At 38.1% G+C, this 20,397-nt stretch overlaps 1 protein-coding gene across 1 annotated transcript; it reads right to left on the reverse strand.

Moving 5' to 3' along the window:
- Window positions 1-3,472: 3,472 nt before the first annotated feature.
- On the reverse strand, window positions 3,473-17,643 carry nectin1a (nectin cell adhesion molecule 1a). Its single transcript, XM_068716485.1, has 10 exons — window positions 17,337-17,643; window positions 9,152-9,264; window positions 8,612-8,870; window positions 7,961-8,078; window positions 7,644-7,825; window positions 6,975-7,092; window positions 6,257-6,408; window positions 6,014-6,146; window positions 5,875-5,938; window positions 3,473-4,544 (listed from the first exon to the last, which is right to left on the reverse strand). The coding sequence occupies exons 1-10, from the start codon at window positions 17,386-17,388 to the stop codon at window positions 4,230-4,232; spliced, it is 1,506 nt and encodes a 501-aa protein (XP_068572586.1). The 5' UTR covers window positions 17,389-17,643; the 3' UTR covers window positions 3,473-4,229.
- Window positions 17,644-20,397: the final 2,754 nt, after the last annotated feature.

The raw sequence follows: 20,397 nt of genomic DNA on the forward strand, positions 1-20,397 counted from the left end.
GGTATCATGATGATCCTGAGTCCAACAACGTCTTTACTAAAAAAAAAAAAAAATAAGGGAAAAAGCAAAGCTTTTCAGATCACAAAAACTGCCTTTTATTAGCTTCCCTCAGATGCCCGGGGTCGCATCTTCTCCTCTCTTCAATACAGAAGTTTTTTGGAGAACCCAGTTGCATGCACTGACTTCATTAGACTGAGAGTAGGAAGGGACGGAGGCTCACTAAACTGATTTGGGCTCAATTATTCATGTATTTTTCCTTTCTCTCTATCCCTCTTCTTTCTTTCTCCTGCAGGGTTAGAATAACACGGTGATACTGAGCTCATCTATTATAGACGCATGGGTGGACAGGTTAGTCTTACACACTCACATCCACTTATGCACACACCTGCACATAGGAACATTCCTCCACAAAGGCCTTTCATGTTTATCTGCACATAAATACGTATTTATTCATAATTGTGTGCAAATTTGTTCATTTTCACCTGTTCAAACTGTGGTGTTGTGTGACAAAAGTGGGGAGTATCAGTGGGGATGAACTGATGAATGCTTCATGCAGATATAAATAGTCATGTTTATAGCCAGCATTACAGTGAATGCACACAAAAACAGGGATTAAAAAGGGTTTATATTGTCCAAAATCTTCTTTTGCCCTTTGTTTCTGTAAGGACCACAACATTTTAAAGGTTACACAAACAAAAAAAGATCATATTTCCTTATGTCTCTTGTCATCTTGAGCAAGTTGTAAAACGAAAGGCTCCAGATTTTAATTCAAGAGGTCACGTGAGGACCAGAGAGCAGAGTAAACGCTACTGATGGGATTAGGATTAAAAAAGATTTAGAAATCTGGCATCTCTCAGCGATGGTCTGTTTTTCCTCACAGCAACATGCTATGACCACAACACTCTGCAGACCAACATTTAAAGATGGAAAGTCGTTGTTAATAAGATGATGATCCTGCACATACACACAATCAGGAACAATTATTTTCATTCTGTGTTTTTAAAGAATCTTAATGTGAGTGACGTGTTTATAAAAGAGGAAAAAAGAGGAGGAGGAACTATTAAGTGGAGCCATGAGTATGTAATGTGAGACGTGTGTCATGAATGAATGAAGGACAGAGATCAATTTTCGTCACTTGGCAGAGACTGAAATGGAGCAGATGCAGTCAAAAGTATTTCTCTTCAGAGGTTTATCATACTAGAATGCAGACGGAAGTCCCTTTTATCCTGATATAATTCAAATTAAAACAATAATAGCAATGTCATATTCATGTTTTTTTTCTTCTCTTTGTATTTTAAAATATTATATATATCAAGTAAAATGGCAGCAGTTAACAGATACGCATTTATATACTGTTTGTTGAAGAGCGCTAATGTAAATCTGTTGGTTTCTTGCAAAAAAAGGCAGGCTGTTTGTGAAAGCAAGACATAACCAGTAACTTTCTTGCCCACCATGAGGCGGCCTCATCCCTCTGGTAATGATCCAACACTCCCCATGGGTTTGACTATGAAGCTCACTGTGCCATAAAAAGATGGTGCTAAAGAAAAAAAGATGTAAAAAAAAAAAAAAAAGGGAAGCTCGGGCATACTGAGCTGGCAGCTGAAGCTGGAGCTAAACATCAAGGCTGGAAAGTCTGTGAGCGCCCCATGAGAGCTGGACACAGTGGATATGTAGCAAACTGTTTGCTCTGGGAGTTGGGGATTCATTGTGTGAGATTTCATCAGCACACAAATGCAGTATTAGACACAAAGGGCAGCCTGGGACTCTGACAGAATCTATAAATGATCCCAGTTTTGTAACACACAAAATAAATATGCTTTGGCTTGCTTTAAGCTAGTAGGGGTTGAAAACGACAATGCTTGAGGACCATTAATTTAACTTTATTGAAACCTGCAGTAACTGATTAGTTTGACAACTTGGCAGCAACAAACATAAGCTGTAAACAACACTGACATATTATCTCCTTATAAAGTCGATATGGCAAACTTCTAGTCGCTTATGTATGCTATACCCAGCAGGTACAGAGCATCTTTAGCATTTATTTGGAGTCCTCTTTGTTTCCACCTGATGAAGTTAAAGGTATTCTATATGATGTTAGCATTATTGTTGCAGCAAACAACTATTTGCTAAGATATAGAGGAGTTATCTCTACCTGAGCAGAGAATGAAGTCTGTATATTGCAACTTCAAATCTTATATTCGCTCTCCTTTGTTTTAGTCTCCACCAACTCCCGAGGGAATGAAATATCTGGCTCTTAAACTGCTAAATGCTCCTCTATGTTTACCAGCTAGTCACTAACTATATCTGTAGTGTATATTTGGATTTTAGAGCAGTTTTGCTGTGAGACTGAACCAAACAGTAAATGTTTGGCCTTAAAAGCTTAACAATGAGTTGAAAAAATCTGAAACGCTCCATAAATCTGAGGGTAACTGCAGTCAGGTGGTATTTCTCTGTCGGTCAACTACGAGTGAACTCTTTCACAAAGGTCATGTGATCCATTGTTGATTTCAAAATATTGATTACAGCCTTTTTAAAGTTCTCTGAAGCTTCCATACTGACTTGTATCCTTTGGGAAATAGTAGCCAAACATAAAAAAACATTCCATTATGTGTTTTATCTGAGTAACTTCCATTACTTTAGATCACATTGAGCAACCAAATGTATATTAAAAAGTAAACTGCAACAGTTCCTGTCTTACACTTATCAGTTTGTTTGCTCTTCATATAAGCTGTAACCATTAGAAGTCAAATGAGAAGTAGGCTAAACAGGATGATCCAGGCTGCATCGCTTCAGGCAGTGTACAGTGATGATTATTAAAATCCATGAAACATCAGTTGAACTGTGTGATGTGACCCAATGAGTAGGTCAGGGAGTAGCAGATTATATTTAATAGAATTACAGTTTTTTGCTTGCAAAAAAATGGTAACTATAATCCTGAATAATTAGTGCAACAAGGCTGAGAGTCTTAGCAGCTCTGTGAGCTCACTGCTAACGTTAGAATGCAGACATGCTTGCAGTGACGATGCTAACATTATTTAGCAGGTAGGCCTATAATGTTAAACGTATTCACCACTTTGGTTAAATGTGTCAGCATGCTAACATTTGCTAATTGGCACATGATAAATGAAAACGGTCCATGGAAACCTATCAAATAGTTGAGATATTTCAGTCTGGACCAAAATGGCCATCCATTGAGCCGTAGCTGCTCGTGTACAAACACACCAGAGTAGAAATGCCTCTGATGAAACGACCAACAGAATTACTCTAAAACATTTCTGAGGAAAAAATGTACAGTAGACAGTTTTAATTGTTAGTGAATGTTTCATAGAGAGCATCTTTATGCGGACCCTAAGAAAACAAATACTCTTTCAGAGTAAAGAAAGAGAAGAAGGGTTGTATTGTTTTGTAGTTTTAAATCACTGTTGATACAAGTTTACTTGATCATTTTTATTTAAATGCTAAAAATCCAAGGCTCATCCAACAACCAGTGTCAATGAATACTAAAATCCACAAATACCACAAATAAAAACATCAATTTCAACAAAATGTCTTTAGTAAATAAAAATGTTTTTTGATTTTTCTCCTTTACCAGAAAAACATAAACGATACAAAAATACAAGCACAGCAAAAGCATTAACACGGACGTAAAACCAAAAGGTGAGGTCTGCTGTTCCTCAGGAAAAAAGGTTTTTCAGTGTGTACAACACAGGATAAAGGATGGGCATAAGAGAGAAAGTAGGAAATAATTATGTTTTTTGTTTGTTTTTTTCTTACAAAATGATACAATAGAGGATTAAATAAAGGCTCAACCACATCAGACATCAAGAGATAATCTTATCCATTTAGTTTGGAGTATTTTCCAATCAAATGTAATACATCCATGCAATATCCATTTTTGTGATGACAGTCAAATAATATTTAACTTGACCTCCAACTATCCTAAACATCTGAAACATGGTTCACAATGTTCCCTTTTCAAAGAACAGATAACACACAAAAAGACCAGCCAAATGAGAAAATGTTAAAAAAAAATTGGACTTCATTCCAAGTTCAACAACAAAAGCGGAATTGTCCTTTGACCTCCAGAGCCATCCACAATGATGCGGACAGTGTAGAAACACCGCCTGATAGTCCGGGGTTAACCTCATTTTCCAAGCCTCCTCAGTTTCCATTTGGTCGTTTCATCTGAAATCGCTTGAGATGTTTGAGTTTGTGTCAAAGGTGTCGATTCAGACATACTGTTCTTTGGGAAAAGTGTACGCCGCCACTCCCGGGGGAGGAGAAGACAGACCTGGTACCGAGGGGTATTTAAAGATGGCAGTGGTGTGTAAAGGAGGAGACAAGGTGGTTTTTGGTGTGTTGGTGCCGCTGCTGCTGGTTGCAGTGGTTGGTAGTGAGGAGTGGTAGGGGTGTTGGGGCAGAAATGAGAGCTGAGGCTTGATGGGAGGGGAGTAGGGATCTGGGTAGTCCTCCTTGTTGCAGGCCAGTCTGTAGCTCACATAGTCTGCCGTGTTTGGAAGCTCTTCATAAAACCGACCTGAGTGCTGCGGAGAAATGAGAGACACATATTAAAGATGTACCCAAGTTAGAAACTGGTTGTAACATATATACCGTACATGCATGCATGTACGGTATATATGTTATACATGTACATGTACTTAAAGGTACCCTGTGAGCAATGTTTTTATCTCTCTGTTTCCCTTAAAGGTCAGCACTGTTCTGATGGTTTAGAACTGGCCAACACTGCAAACTCACATCCATGCAAAGCACTTAACAAACAAATCCTCTGATCACACAGATATCACTAAAATGAAGTGATTCTGAAAAACATTTTGCAATTGTTAATGCTGTTATGATCGAGCCCTTACATAAGCTAATTATCATACAGTACGTAATATAGTACAGAGCTTCCAATAAGACCCACATAAAGAACAGTGTAATGTAGTGCTGAGTATCTACATGAATCAGGGCTGATCTCCAATAAGAGCTGCATAGAATCTCGCTGCAAATGCGGTGATGAATGCGTAGTAAAGATTTTTTTTATTGACTTCTCCCTTGCACTTCTGTTGGGGTGGGACAAATTAAACCTTTGTCATTCTTATTACTGTGAATTCAACCTGAGCAGAAATCTTAGCCAGAGTAATTGAGAGCACCTGTGTTGGTGTGCAGAGCGTTTGATATGACTTCTGCATGTTAAGGAATTAAAGAGCATTTTAAACAATTTCCCTTGTCAATACAAATTCTTTTAAAAAACATTAATATGCTAGCAGGACAGAAAATGTTAAAACACCAGATAGGAGTTTAAATTCATAACAAGTCGGTATAAAATTATGGTTGAATCTTACTTAAACTACTTTAATATTACTAAACATAGTAGGACACAACACTAGATATATACTAACCATATTCACAAAGGATCTTCAGGGTTTAGAAGCTGTTCACAAAGCTGCTAAAACTAACTTGTATTAAGGAACATAGAGAGGGGTGGGTTAGTCTGGTTTCTATGGATGACATCATGTTTTTGTGAGTGGACTCACTATGTCCACAGTGATTGTTTGACAGGTGACCGATCTGCGTCAGTGAATGTGAAATAAAATATTCATCAATACACAGGACCGTGAGGACCAAATTAAATACAATTTAGATAGAAAGATACTGTTGTTTTCTGTTGAAGAGTAGCATTATGTTTTAATGCCAGCCAGTAGTAGCAGTAATTATTTTCTCTATTATTACACAACATTGCAATTTAGTGTGGATCTCCCAAAGAAAACCCACAATTTTACAAAATATGAGGAACATAAATTCTTCACTTTATCACACTGGTAACTCTTTGAAAATGTGATAATTTAAGTACAAACAAAAGCAATAGATTACCTGGATATCATCTGCTGGTCTTTTCCTTATCGGCTGGGACAGTTTTCTGGACGGAGAGGCATTTCTGATCAAAGACAATAAAAGTTAGATGTTGAGGATGGTAATAGAGGATGCAAAGTAAAACGGACTGTTTACGTACGAGGAGTTGCCTTTTCTACTTCTTATTTTGAGAACCAGGACGGTGATAGTAATGCCCATGAGAACTCCAGCAGCCAGTAATAAGGCGATTACGCTGATGACATCACCAGTTGCGATCTGCGGTAGAGGCTTTTCTACAAAGAAAACACACGCAGAATTCAAACAAACATATTCCTTGTTTACAGTAGCTTTGGGGGTACAATAAGTGTCAAATCAAATGACCCCAGACTCCAGGTAAACATACCTATAATGCTGACCTCCACAGAGCCCGACCGTGTCCCGATGCTGTTGGTTGCATCACACACATAAGTGCCCTGCATGTCATACGTGACCGGCCCTTTAAGGGTCAGGATGTTGTCTCGGATGTCAGCATTGCTTGGTATGGAGCCATTTATCCTGCAGAACATACAGAAAATAAAACTCAAGTTCAAAATCAAGAAGTTCACACAAGTAGAGAAACATTTGGTCCATGTATACAACGTTTTGAGCTCTTTGTGCTTTTTATCCCATTTCCCACAAGATAGAATTAACAAAAGAGAAAAGACAACAACAAAATGGTCTTATACTTCGGGTGAACAAGCAACAAATTGCAACCTATCCAGTATACAACCTATTCACACCTGTCAATGATATAACAATAAGCCCATTGTATGTGAAGGAAGCCAACAATATCACAAGTACAGATGTCTAGGAGTTTACTGTAAAAGAAATTCAGTGATAGAGGCAAAAAACAAATGCAATTTTAAGTTTAAATAAACAAAGGCAAGCAGGTGTGTTGTTTGCTGGTTGACTTGTATGCTTGTGGGCAAAAAAACGCAAAGCATATTCTTGCTTAAGAAATAGCAAACAAAAATTGCTGGAAAGGACAAACTCCAATATAATTCATCTAGAAAAACCAGATTTTTGTTAAATTTACTTGTCCTTTTTAAGTAAATTTGAGTGAAACACAAAGTTGTACTCACAGTCTCCACTGATACAGAGAGACGGCTGGGTTGGCATCAGCTTGGCAGCTCAGCTGGACGTTCTCTCGGTTCAGGTACCAGTTTCCATCAAACCCATCCACTGAAACACCTGGCTCATCTGGTACCAACATATACGAATAACAAAAAATTAGCTTGTAATAGTGTTAATATTTTACATATAAAGTAATGAGCTTATAGGTCTCATACACCAATCGTTTTTAGGAAGAAATGTCTTCTTAAAATCTACTTATGCAGTTTGAGTGCACATTTGAGTGCTGACATGTTTGTGCAAAATAATTGGTTCTTGCATTTTGATCATTTAATGTCGGCTCTTCCTATCATTGTAAAGCAGAATTTATCAAGCGTAGGATTGTTCACGGTAGTTCTGGTATTTACTTTCTTCAGAAGTACCTCCACTTCTGAACTACTGTAGTTTTTCTTTTACATTTGTAGTCTGGTGTTCCACCCTCTTTAAGACTTTTGTTTGGGCATTTCAGTTTCTGTGTGCGCATTTACTGATTAGTGCAATTCAACTGGCATAGGCTTTCAGTTTACGAGGTAAACAGGTACAAACAATGTTTGCGAACATGTCATGAATCTTTTCTTAGGACCTTTTTCAAGAACAAATTAAAGAAAAAAGTCAATTGTTTTGTGTGAAAAAAGATTTACACTGAATGTCGAGGGTGACACTGTCAGTGAAGACCTCCTCGTTGTAGGTGGTGACGCAGGTGAGCGTCTCCTTGTGTGTTTCTCTGCTGGGCACCAAAATATAGTCACTCTGAACAGTGAACGTCCCGTCTGAGTTCCTGTACTCTCGGGTGGTCACTTCTCCTGGCACCCTCGTCTCCCATCTAGGACACAAAGATACATCAATGTAGGCTGCTTTGCAGTGGGGTTTAAACAGCTAGGGCAGCTTAGCACACATGCTGTAGTAAGAGTCCACAAAGGGAGGGTGAATTCAAGAATTCACTAAAGCACACACGCACCTGATGGTACCGGCTGGTTTTCCGTTGGCAGAGATGCAGGTGGCCACCGGTGTTTTCAGATTGGATGAACGAGCCACCAGCGTCGGTGTGGACAGACTCATCTGAGTAGTTGGCCGAACTGAGGGAATGAAAATGAAAAAAACAAACATTTATGTAGTATTAGAATGTTTTCTAAGCATGATAATAGTGTAATGTTTAACTCACAACAGCTGTACGAGGTGCTGACAGGTAAAAGCTTTAACTTTGATTCTACAGTAAAAATGAACAGCAGTCAACAGCCCCTCCTCTAAACATTTTACAAAATCCACAACAACGACATTTTAGTATAAGGTCAAGTATAAAGTCATCACAATCCCAATATTTCCGCAATTTTTAAAGTGTGACCTTGGAAACAGCAGTAGTTTGATAAAAACAAAATCGTGAAAAGTGATGAAGACTTTATGTGTCTTCCAAAACCTTAAATGAGATACTTAGACATTTTTGTAAATAAGCTTATTTGCTATATTTGCCAAGAGTTAAATGAGAAGGTCTCAGTTAATTTAATTGGCAGTCTCAAAATTAAATCTTGAATGTTAAGTCCGTACAACAACTGTAATGTCACATTTAACATCCTCCATCATTCAGAATCACACAATCAAAAATCCGTCTTACCGTAGACAGTGAGGTTTACAGTGTTTTCTCGGTTCCCTGCGGGGAACGTGGTGTATTCACAGATGTAGGTGGACTCGTCAGAGAGGCGAAGCGAGGAGAAGGTGATGGTGGTGTCCTCCAGAGTCGGAGTTCGCCGCTTCACTGCTGCATTCTTGAAGGTGACACGGTCCCTGTATGGCGGGGCCACGGACACACCCAGGGAGGGATTAGCGATTGCCACGTTCTGCTTAGTGCCGTTCACCAGCTTCTGCCATGTTACCTTGAGAAAGAAGAATGGATAAAATGGAAGAAATGCGTGATGAGGAAAGTGTGTCTGATATGAACCACAGACATCTGAAACTGTTTGTGGTCTTAGCCAATTAACTACATTGCATATTGCATATGAATATTTGACATTATTAATAGCCATTTTAAAAGGCAAACCACTTTTAGAGAAACTGGATGATTTTTATTTAAGGTTAAGGCACAACATGTTTATGTGCACTGAAATAGGCTATAAATTATTGAAGTCACATTTAGGGGGGTTTGGGTGCTGAATACCTGAGAGATTTTGACAGGCGGAGAGCTGTTGATGAACCGACAGCGGAGATCCACCTTTGAGCCAATATACCCCCACTTCCCATCATCCATTTCAACAGTCTGGCCATTTATTCCTGAAGGAGAAGCACAAGAGGTAAAAGACATTTAAAAAATGCTTTCATTTATGCTGGGTATACGCACGTCGCACACACAAATACACATATGTTGGCAGCATCAGACATGCATGGTCTAAACTGTTAAGTACAGCATGTTGAGCTGATACAGCGAGCTGAGCTGTCAAAAGTGATAGATTTCTGCAGCGTGAGAGGTGAATTGAGGTCAAAGGTTGTGGATTAGAGTGAGGTATAAATAAGCATGATTTGTTTGGCTACTGTTCCCACTGACTTACTGATCCCCTTCAACAAATCCGAGCATACGTGAGTCACGTGTGTTTACTTGTGTAAACTGTAAGTAACATCCTGTTTAATTGGATAGCTTCATAAAGAATACATGTACTGTTATTCATGATGCAGGATGAAGAGCAGTGATGGTACATTGAACTAAACAACTCAGAACAATGGCTGCTCTCATTCTCACACATGCATGATTAAACACCCCCACACCCACACACATTCTAAATATCCATCATTGTATCTCAATCACCAGCCATCTTTGGTTAAAATATCAAAAGTTTTACAGTCAATATGTCTTCATCATTGCTCACTTTATTTTGTTACGAAACATTTTTACTTTATAGTGAATCCATTTAAAATCCCCTCTTTCTCTTTGAGTGGCTGCAGCCAAAGAGTATATGAAATATATATAACAAAAGATAAGTGCTGAAGAGATGCAAATGCATCCAGACATGACAACAGCTACCAATTTAGTTCTCATAGGAACTTTGTCTTAAAGTTATCTAAGATATTAATTATTCTCATCATATGTATTTGAAATGGGTTTGGTTTTAAATACTTTTTGTGTTGTTTTTTTTATTTATAAGAAAAAAAATATCACTTTTTAAATACAGCAACAACTTTCATAAAAACATACTTGAAACCTGGTAAATACAGACTCATAATACCAAAATAAAAGCTTTGCAACATGTAGAGAGGTGAAGTCCCGCCCCTTTTGATCAACCACCATGGGACCTTATTTTGGAAAAAATGTATACGGTAGTCAACGGCGAGAGACAACTTACTTTTTAAACCTGTTGACAAAATAAACCTGTTGACAAAATAAATGTCATTATTGAAACAGCCATTTCTGACATTACTGTAAAGTATGGTGAGAGTTCAGTCAGCTGGTGACTTTTAACCGGACTGGAAATGTTACTACATGAACACAGAGCTGGATTAGACAGTGTGAGTGTAACCCATACCCAGGGGTCATTTTTATGTTTGAAATATTGTATTTTTAAAGAAGCAGATACAATGAGGCACTATAGTTCATGGTTCATCATGTAATCCAATATTTCCATGTTATTAACGGAGGGATATTGATCGGTCCATCAGAGTTCTCGTCTCTTTCACAGAGGCAATAGATCAAAAACATCCAGGGCTGAAAGCATCAAAACTAAAGCTGTTCACCTCTCTGACAAGGTCCCCTTGTTCACCAGGAAGTAATGATTTAACCATAAACTGTGTTTTGGCATCCTAATATTTCTGTCAGAGCTGTGTGGAGTTTTATCATCAGAAAGTACACCAGTAGCAAATAAATTGTACATTATATAAAATATGAATTTGAAGGTGTCTTTGTGGTTTGTTGAACTTAATTTGTACTGAAATAAAATTTTGAATCTAGAAATCTCATGTTTTCTTGTAGTTTAGCATAATCTGGACATACTTATCTGTCCATTGTTTTTCTTGTTTTGTTTTCCCTCTGGGTATTGCGGGAATATTTGAAGTAGTATCAACTTACCTTTTCCTAGCCCAGTATAGTTGAACATTTTTGAGACGGCACTCCTACGAAAATGCCCCAAAATGACAAAGTGGTGTAAGTGGTGGCCTGGTTGCATGTAATGTTGGCGCCAGGATTTAAAAAGGAAGAGGAATGTGTGAAATAAAAAAACACAATGTCTCTGGTTCTGCTGTATTCATTTTGATCATTTTAATTTTTTAATCTGTCTATTGTGAGTCCAACAATAGAAGTGCAATACTAAATGTGGTCAGATGATGAAATGATAGATTTTGTTGAATTTGGATAGCTTAAAAAAGCTATAAGTAAAAAGCCCTGACAGCAACACCATGAACCGACAGTATGTTTCCCCTATTACAATCGTTTCTCTCCATGAGAACTGTCTGTACAACCAACACTCTCTCTACTGACAAAGCTTAATGTGTCATGAGGGGTCAATTCTCCATCCAATCCTGTTCTCTGTGTACCCGATACCCCTCGACCGCATTGTTTCTTTATATCTTTTATCATTGTTAACATGATGACACAGTTATAGCTCTCATTAAATCTCAATGATTATGTGAAACTAGATAAAACTGCGTTAGTGCAATAAAAAAAAAATTAAGTTTTCTGCAGCATAAATATAAGAAATGTATAATTGGCCCAGATATTGTTAATATATGCAGATTTGCTCAAACTTGACTGGTCCCATCACTCAAAATAATAAATCTGCTGTTAAAAATCTAGGTCTCCCTCTGAATTCTGAGTGTCATGGGAAATAATTTCTTCGGTCCAGATTCTTTTCAGTAAAGCAACACTACAATGCTTCTCCTTCACTCTTAGTTGCAAATTGTCAAATCTCTCTTTAAACTAGGAGAGATCAGCAATCGGAAATCAGCAATATTCTCACAAGACTGTATTTATAAATTACAATAAGTTAAGTGTTTTACTTGAAGCTGTCTTAAAGTTTAGTTCTGAAAAAAGTAAACAGTACGCTATAGATAATTCAGTTTATTCTGTGCAGCTTGAATGTCACTCTGCGCTCTTAACACTGCAAAAACATTGCTTTGCTGCCACCTGCAACATTTGGAATAACAAGTTGATGATTTTGCTGGTTTCAAAGGTTACACTGAGCTATAAAAGTATTCAAGAAAGCAATTCAAATTCAACTGATGGAAGACTTTATTATGACATTTATTCTAAATGTATTTTTTAAAAACAACATGCACAGATTTGTGGAGAAAAGGCACATCATGTCAGTGCCATCACCTGAAAGATGAAAACAAAGCCTCAATTAGATTATGATGATTAGAAAATGTATTAATTCCCTACTTTAATAGATTAGTTTAGGCTCGTTTTTATGATGTGATTCTGTACAAAAAGCATTTTATATGCAAAATCATCTTTGGTATATACGCAACATTTGTGCAAGTTGTATGCATGCAAACATGCACGCTAAAGCTTAGAAGTACAGATAGGCCTCTAGGGACCCATCTGCACTGCTGACATCATTCATCAAAAAGATGACCATCACATGATGTGAAGTACAATCTGAGCCTCATTTTTTTATTTTATTAATACGTTTAATAGTTTTGTATTAGAGCTGGAGTTCACTTTTATAAATCATTGTGTGTGTTTGTGTGGGTCACTGGGAGGATAGAAGGCCAGCAGTGTGAGTAGATTACAGCATTTAGGATATTAAAGTGCATCTGCATCATAGTCCATTTGCTGCTATACATATGGACAGCTCACTATTGTGCTCACTAATATGTTTGTGCATGTTTTTAAACCTCCATGCCTTTGAGAAAAACCTTTTTTTAACCTTTTCATCAGTATCAATGTCGTCAAAATGACAATTTAAAACATGTTTTTTCTAACAATAACTAAATGTTTCATAGGAGTCTGTTGTTAATGTATGATTCTGACTATGCCACAATACTTCATAAATACTTAATGTGAATCAAATTAAATTTTAGAATTTAACTGACAGAAGATTTGCTGTTTCGAGGATGTGTCTGTGAGGCTCAGTTTCATCAGGTTCAGCCTTTTATTAAAGTAGTCATCTGCAATATTCTCAATTTGCTGATAAGCAATCTTTCAAACGTCATTACTAAAACAAGAGATGCATGAAATGTATTAGGATATCTATTAAAGGAATAGTTTCACATTTTGGTAAAAATACTGAAAAGACGTATGAACGGTACATTTGAAGTTACAGCCGGCGTCTGTTAGCTTAGTTTAGCACAGAGACTGGAATCAGCCTGTCTCTGTCCAACATTAAGAAAACCTGCATATTAGCATTAGATTGTCTTGAGATTGGTATGAGAAGGTTTGTGGTGGATCAATAGCCCATCCTCCACCTTCTATAAACCACAAGTCAGTTCTTAATTTCTACCAGTACTGTTTTGTATCAGGTTGGAAAAACTCCTTTCACTTGTGTCTGATTTGACTTAACCGTATACTTAATACACAAACACACACACACATGTATTCCACTGAGAGTCCCCCCTACAGAGCTCAGTTGCTGAGCTGATTAAAGGGCTTTAGGTGAGAACAGAACACACAGAGAGAGAACCTCTCTGACACAAAGACACACACCCTTTCATATCTCGTTGGTCCCACATCTCTCCCACCTTCCTCTTTTCCGCTGTGTCCATTGACATTCTTCTATTGTTTAGACGATGGGAAATGACCTCAGCCCTCATGACAATAAACTATAAACAGCAGCACACTGGCAAAAGACGACCATGGGAACGTAGCAAAACAATAGCATTATTGTTTCACACCATGCAAAAACAGCAAGAGCATCACAACGTGGTGCTGGGCTTTATGTTCATATCCTGAGTGGATATCCTCCATCTTTCTTCATCATTCTCATGACACGACGAGCCATTTTAACCTTTTCTTGTATGTGTGAGAGTTCAACAGAGAGACAGTGGATGGTTTTGCTGTTTACAGATGCACCTATACAAATTAAAGATATGATAATTGTTTTATTTAACCTGTATTTAAGCAGGAAAGCTTCACTGAGATTAGGAAAATCTGTTTTTCAAGAGTTGTGGCCACTGATACATATATATAAACGATTTCACCCTGAAAACTACCTAAATGGCACCTTAACAACTCTGTTAGTTAGAGCTTAATGAAACTAAAACTAATGCCAACATGCTTCTCCTGACAATGCTAACATGCTGATGTTATGTAAGCAAACTACGTTCACTATAGTTTTCTCATTAGCCCTCACACCATTTACAGCTGAGGCTGATGGGAAAGTTGTTAGTTTTCAGGCATTTAGTCATAAACCAATGTATTGGACAAATTTATTTTTTTTACTAGATCACTAGATGATCAAGAGGATCACCAAAGTCAGTCAGCAATCCATCAAAAAGTTGAGATATCTCAATAAAAGTGGTCCAGACACAAGCAAACATAGATGAACAGTATCATCCACAGACATTCAACACCCATCTAAAACAATGAAACTAACACATCAAGATCCAAAAACTATCCCTTAATCAGCAGCCACAGAATTTAATCTGACATAATTTAGACTGATTTATGGCTTTTTAAACGTATTCTTCAGCCAAACACGGAAACTTAAATCTGAAAATGTTTAAGAACATCAAATGCCAACTATTTTGGCACATTGGCACCAAATCAATATTTCAGTTATTTACAAATATAAGGCTGACGTTATTATTTGCAGTGGTGCTAATAATAAAAAGAATTCCATTAAACTGCAATGTTTCAAGACTGAACAAACTACATTTACCTTCAGCAATCAGAAGGCCACAGATATAAAAAAAAAACTGAACTCATGCGACCGACGAGAAAATGAAAAACCACAGCGGGAGAAAGACGAGGGCACAGATTAACTGTTTAATCTTTAGGATTTCAAATCTGTGATTGATCGGGGATTACACACTGTGTTTATGTCTTTGGCGTTGTGACTTGGTACAATGTAGGGGAAACTGAAGCGCGGTGAAGAACAACTGACACACAATACTCAGATTAAAACCTTGCCGTTGCAAAACTACGTGCCGCCTGAAAGTGACAGAGGCTCAGAGGTTTGTGATACGACTGTATACCAGTTCCTGTTATTAGGCTTTTATTTCACAAGACACATATTCATTGCTCAAAACCATAAGATGGCAGTGAAAAATTGCAACAGTAGAAACTGACTTTTGGATATCCACTTCGACAGTGTGCACCTCTCTATTTTTAAGTTCTTCTCACATTTTCAACTAAATTGATTATAATCTCTCATTGTTTTTAATTGAGATCTGTCTGCGCATGCATGGATACGTGCGCATGTTTGTGTGGGTGTGTAATCTCTGTGGCACTGCAGGAACGTGGAGTGTGCACTTGGCCGGTGTTCAGCGGGCAGCTCACAGGATTATAATGACTGTTGCTGCTGCGTCTGTTTTGGGACATGAGAGGAGAATAAAACCCAAGAGAGAGAGGAGATGGAGAGAAATAAACAAAATAAACAAAATGTCTGTGGACGAAGATCAACTGATTGAGAGATAATGAGGGGGGGGACTTTAAATGGGCTAAATCTGGAGGGTGGGGGGGTGCACAAAGAAGAGACAAACAAAAGAGGAAGAGGACAGAAGGGCTATGTGCTTGTGCTGGATTATTTTTGTGGAGTAGTGTCTGTGTGTTCCAGCTGTAGACAGTGGATTATGCCAAAATTCATGAGGATGCCTGTCTGTCTCACTGTCTTTTCTGCAGTGGAAGACTGCAAATGTATGTGTGGAAACCTCTCAGTGATTGCCTGTGACAGCACTTGCATCTACCTGCTGGGGCACTCACTGACAGACTCTGAGTCTGCACCAGCCAAGAGAAGACGGACACACTGCAGCAACAGTCAGCCGGCTGGGACTTGGCAGCAATCATGTTGTTATACCCTTCCTGCTCCCTGTGTATAGCTCTAATCCACTGCTCTGTCCTTCAACATGACAATCCCACACATGACATGGCCTCACACTCAGAAATAACACATACACACATGTATGCTCACCAGCAAATTACTGCTCAACTTTAGCACGGGTGGGGGGGGTTACCACTGACTGAGTGAAAAAAGCAATCACAGCAGATGTCCCAGCAGCTAAACGCATCCGTATGCTGCCACAATCGCTTTTGGCATTACGTAATATGTATACCATCACCCCACTTTTATTACACAGCCACAAGTCTGATGCTAGCTGCATGTTTGCCCCCCCCCCCGGCTTAGTGTGATCACACAGCTGCACCTGTTACAATGAGGCAAGAGTTACAGTCATTCAAACACACACACATATAACACTGTAAGATGAGGGGATGCCATCTGCAGGGGCGGCCACATCTTAGTGTGATTACGCCAGTGCATCTGCTGAAGGCAAGTTTAGTTTGACAACTGTGTAGGACTCACTGAAAAATGTAAGAGCCTGCTTTGACTTCTGCACTGATCGGGAGTAAAAGTCATATAGTTTCAGAGATTCAATAATTTGGGTATAAAGGCGTTATGAAGTTTGATGCTCCTCAAACTAGAACAGTAGCACTGAATTAAGCAAAATGGGTTGTAAGATGTAACAGTATATTGAAAAAATTAACTTAACTTTAAAAATCCCCAAAAAAACATCAGGCACCTTATATGGGGTTTATAAATTGTAGCTAATAGCTCTTAGTTATCCTTCATAGATCATTAATTCATACTTCACAGATCAAATAAAAACTTGGGTTATAAGGTTACAAACATCATAACTTGGCAACCAAAAAGTTGTTTTTATTAATGGTGTGCAAGAGATTTATTAAACAACAGTAAATTATTTGTTATTCATCCTTAATTAATTCATCAATTACAACATATGTGCACCATTTATTAGGAGCGGCTAATCAGAAAGTGGCAACCTTTTTATTTCAGCCAACTGTACTTAAATGAAAAAAGTCTTTAAATGAATACATGAATAACACTAATGTAAAATGGACATAAGACACCATTAACACTGTACATTCATATAGTAACAAATCTTTTATCAAAATAAAAACCTAAATCTAAATACAACAATACAACTGCCATGCTCATAACAAAGCAGGTTGCAGAGGGTTATGAAGCAACCACCAATTTAAACTACAACAATTATGTTTTTTATAACTATTACGCTGTGACTTCTACTATGAATTGATCGATCTCTACGCTGAGTGTAACGTTATCTCCTTCTTTGTGATTGCTTAAGATTGGATACAGATACATCAATCATGTCTTTTCACCTGGATTCACATGTCACATCACAATTATTTAACAGGCGTTGAGAAAATCAGAGCAGCCTACCTGGAATAACACAAGTAGTTATCAGGAATATCCAAAATCCAGTGCTGTCCATGCCCAGACCACCGTTGCCAGCTTCTCGCTGTGGTTAAATTCCCAGTGTGCACTTGTTTTACTCCTCCTGCCTCCCAAACTGAGCGCACGGCAGCAGGTTCGTCTGTCAAGAGTCCAGTCAGGTCTCCATGTATGCGACAAGCACACACTCCTCTAATTCACGAACAAATATTTCTCAAACTTAAGATCACACCCAGTGTCACTTTTTCTTTCTCACACTAATGCCGACTTCCCTAATGAAGCAGCAGTCTGTGTCTGGCTGAAGCTCGGCGGGGATAAAAGCAGCTTAACGCGTGGGCAGATTATTTCAGAGATAGCCTTCCCCCAGTCCCGATCGACAGCTATCCTTCACTGTGTGAGGGCTGAGTTGCGCAAACCGCCGGCCGTCTAGTGCGCATAGAGGGGGGAACGGCGCATTTAGGCTATTTAAAATGAGCACACTCAATAGATGCAATTAGGGGCCCAGACAGGGACGTAGATACAGGAGTTAGGTCCCCCCCACCCAAAACACTGCGGGTGTTGAACTGGTGCTACCTGCCACCATTGACTCTGAGCTATGGAAGATATGAAATGGGAAAAGAAATGTGTGCAAGATTTAATACATTTGGTGATCTAAAATTTGTGATTGGTGCTTTTGACATAGGCTAATGTATATTTTGCCTTTTTCACCAAGGGGAGCAAACGCTTCTGGCACAGCATATTCAGTTTGTGGAAAATACAAAAACCTAGAATAACCAGGGGACCTCATGTGATTTAAAAACCACCTCCCTCGTCTGTGTCGTACAGCGCTTAGGCACGGGATAAATGTCTGTATTTTACTCAAATTTACCGACATTATTTCCCAGCTAAGATGGCTCTAAGTAACATCTGCTTATATTAAAACTATTATACAATTTAATGTTACAAATGTTATATTATATTATATATGCCTTCTTATGTTTATATAATACTCACAAAGACAGGTGTGAATGAGTCTCCATGCTGATGAGCCTCCTGAATTTGCACCCAAAATGCTGTCAAAACTTTAATTTATAACTACCAGCACAGCCACCATCATTTTTAACAAGGAAATTGGCAAAACGACATGGAGAGAACAAAAAGCTTGCTAAAAAATAATAAATACGACCCCAAATCACAAAGAAGCCGATTTGCACGGCGGTACTAGCATGACCTCTGTGTTTGGGGAAATATGTTAATTTGAGGTGGAATTTTTATCACAGGTGACCTCCGCAACTATTACGAATTACTAGAGGTCCTCAGGTAATACTAGTCCCGTGTGAATAGGGCTTAAGAAGACATTTATGAAGTTCTCCACATTGTTGAGTTTAATGAACTGTATGAGATACATGTGAAAGTCAGCAGAATCCTTTAAAATATATTTAAGGGATCTCAAGATAACATTGTGTCTAACAGCCAAGACCCAAAGTACAGTATATATCTCAGCCCAAAATCTAAATAAAAACATATTGAATCCAAGCAATCCTAATGAGCGTGTATATGTATGAACACTAATGGCTGGAAGGTGATAAGTTATACCAAATTTCACTGATTAATAATCTAAGAGCACAAATCCTTAAATTGTACCCATAAATTATATTGTTTTTCTCCATCCTCCCTGGCTCTGTAGATAATAAATGGATGGATGTAAAAATCTATAAATACCAATGCTAGAGCTGACTATTGTAACCTATGTTGACAAATGGGTGTATAGCATGAGATATCCAGCAATATTGTATACGAACTGATGTGCATTGAACAATTTACATGCAAAGACAACATTAAGACATTCATATGCACTGAAAAACACCAGTGAAAGGACATATTATTGCAAAATGGTGAGATCCTATAGCCAGCATCTCCAGGGGTTAGGGGATTTGAAGAGGAGGCGAACACTGTAGGCAGGCGTGAAATAAAAAGGGAAAGTGTGAATTTGCGGAACGCACTGAGGGAAGGAGGGAAGAGTCTGAGGCTTTGTCTGAATGCACCTGCAGATGAAGAAGATGATATAGTCCATGACACGTCTGTCTGATAAGCTACAGAGAAATGTGTTCAGGGCGGCATTCATTTTCCACACAAACATGTTGCTAATGCAAAATAAATGCATGTATATGAGCATAATTCATACGAAACATGGTTGTGATATCACTGGGGATCAGGGGAAGCAATGTTGTTATAGTACGCCACACAATATTCTTTATATTTATAATAAACTGAATAATTTAGCTGTTTGTCGAGTCAAGGATTATTGACAATATTGAATAAAACAAGCCTACGGTGCTACCACTCCTTATTGCTGTAGTTCTTTCTTGTTGTTCTAAAACTTTTCAAACATTACTATGTAACATAATACTGTCATCTCATGCAGTCAAACATGGAGTTTACATGTTCTCCCTTTTTGTGTAGGTTTCAGTACTTATTCAGGCCACAGACTGATTGTATGAATGTGAGCAATCCACTGCGTTATACTCTGGTCTAGATTAACAAATCACCTGTCCAGATGTTTTCTTCCTTCTGCACAGAGCATTCTGGGAATGGTGCAGTGCTCTGCGACTAGGGCTGAACAATTTTGAAAAAGTATCTAATTGCTATTTTTGACTGATATTGCCGTTGCGATATGATTTGTGATATTAGAGAAAATTATCATTTTAAAATAATTATTCACATATTCATTATGGTGTGATTTTTTCTGGGATGTGTACCAAACAAATATGTTTTCTTAAGTCTGTAGAATATTATGTGTAGGCCAGGACATATCTGCAGTACGACAACATTTGAACATTGCATTTGGCCACATTGCGGTTTTGATAGCATTTTGATTAATTGTGCAGCCCTAATTATTAAGTGTTGCTAGACTTTTGTTATAAAACGCACGAAAAATAAGGAGTCATATTTTTTGTACCATAATATGAGGATACGTTGAGGGATACCTACAAAATGTTCCACTTTATTCAGGCATTACTTTTTTCCCACACATATTTTCCATCTGTTTTTGTAGCATTTAGCTCTCTCA

Source organism: Cebidichthys violaceus, unplaced genomic scaffold, assembly GCF_023349555.1.
Source record: "Cebidichthys violaceus isolate CVI_PGR_0920_01 unplaced genomic scaffold, fCebVio1.0.p SCAF_20, whole genome shotgun sequence".
Lineage (NCBI taxonomy): Eukaryota > Metazoa > Chordata > Actinopteri > Perciformes > Stichaeidae > Cebidichthys > Cebidichthys violaceus.

Excerpts from the sequence above, each read along its gene's own strand:
- nectin1a (XM_068716485.1), bottom strand. The coding sequence starts at position 17,388 with ATGGACAGCACTGGATTTTGGATATTCCTGATAACTACTTGTGTTATT. Across the intron at positions 6,147-6,256 it reads TGTGGAGGTCAGCATTATAG|AAAAGCCTCTACCGCAGATC; the intron begins GTATGTTTACCT and ends TTTTCTTTGTAG. Across the intron at positions 5,939-6,013 it reads AGTAGAAAAGGCAACTCCTC|AAATGCCTCTCCGTCCAGAA; the intron begins GTACGTAAACAG and ends GTCTTTGATCAG.